Below are 1,222 nucleotides of genomic sequence, written 5' to 3'. Positions count from 1 at the left end.
GCCCCGGGGCAGCAGGAGGCCCCGACAGAACTCAGGGCCACCCGGTGCCACGGCCCCTCGTGGGCAGCACCAGAATCTGCTTCCTCCCTGTCACTGAGCCGCCGCCGCCGGGTCAGGAACTGCCCGCCCCGCACTGTCCCGCGAAAGCCCGGGAGGCTGCAGGTCTGCCCGCAGCTCGCACCCGCGTGCCATCGTGGCCGGAACGGGCTTCACTGACAGCCTCAACCACGGAACGCGTGCGGCTCCGTCCCAACCTGGCGCACTCGGTGCCTTGTATCTGACCAGCTATTGGCTTCCTGCTTCTCTTTTAAAATCACAGACAGCCCTGGCTGGTTTGGCTCAGTGGATAGAGCCTCGGCCTGTGGACTGAAGGGTCCTGGGTTCGATTCCGGTCAAGGGTGCCTGCCTGGGTTGTGGGCTCAGTCCCCAGTACGGGGCGTGCAGGAGGCAGCCGATCAATAATTCTCTCTCAGCATTGATGTTTCTATCGCTCTCTCCCGCTCCCTTCCTCTCTGAAATCAATAAAAAAAATATTTTGAAAAAAATCACAATTTCAGCTTCCAACGTCGTAAGAAGAGAACCCTGTACACACTCCCCCAGGATCTGCAGAGCTGACTCGTCCTCGAGGATCACAGCACAGATCGCAGCACGGTGACTGGCAGAGGGAGTGACCAGATCTGACGATGGAGAGACCTTCGGAGGGACCACAGGCGGGGACCCCGAAAGCTACTCTTCCGTTCTATGTGCCGAGACCTGCGGCTGGTGGAATCCTCCGACAGGGTTTCCGTTTGGCTCGAGTCAGATCCGTCCTTCACAAATCTGAGCACCTAACTGCCCCCCACCCCCCGCTCTCCTAATGAAACGAGGTGTCGTGTCTCCAGGTTCTGTCCTGTGCTGGCCTGTGTGTCCGTCTGAAAGGGAGGCCACTGGACTGGCACCTCAGACCCAGAAGTGGGGGGCCGGGGTCTCCAGGAGCCTGGATGAACCCCCAACAGAACGGACCACTGTTTCCCGTGAAAGCGCCTTGAGCCCGGATTCTTGGGTCAGGGAGGCGGATCCGCCAACGGCCAGGACCCAGGGTTACACCCGCTTGCTGCGGCACGCACCCGTGGGCGTCCGGGCTGTGAACTCGGGGTCGAAGTGGAAGGTGTCCTCGGGCCGGCCCACCGCGGGCTTGAAGGGCGGCTTGATGTCCTTCCGGTACAGCTTCTGCAGGAAAGCG

The 1,222-nt window shown here is 61.3% G+C and overlaps 1 protein-coding gene across 1 annotated transcript in view; it reads right to left on the bottom strand.

The window, feature by feature from the left end:
* RPS6KA2 (ribosomal protein S6 kinase, 90kDa, polypeptide 2) overlaps nt 1-1,222 on the bottom strand; it is a 24,438-nt gene that overhangs the window by 9,985 nt on the left and 13,231 nt on the right. The window contains exon 11 of the mRNA XM_015558380.1: nt 1,107-1,209. Coding sequence (XP_015413866.1) covers nt 1,107-1,209 — 103 coding nt within the window. The remainder of the gene's footprint in view (nt 1-1,106; nt 1,210-1,222) is intronic.

This window comes from Myotis davidii, unplaced genomic scaffold, assembly GCF_000327345.1.
Source record: "Myotis davidii unplaced genomic scaffold, ASM32734v1 scaffold592, whole genome shotgun sequence".
NCBI classification, from domain to species: domain Eukaryota; kingdom Metazoa; phylum Chordata; class Mammalia; order Chiroptera; family Vespertilionidae; genus Myotis; species Myotis davidii.
The sequence above is the reverse complement of the archived record's forward strand: the minus strand, read 5'-3'. Positions and strand labels throughout refer to the sequence as shown.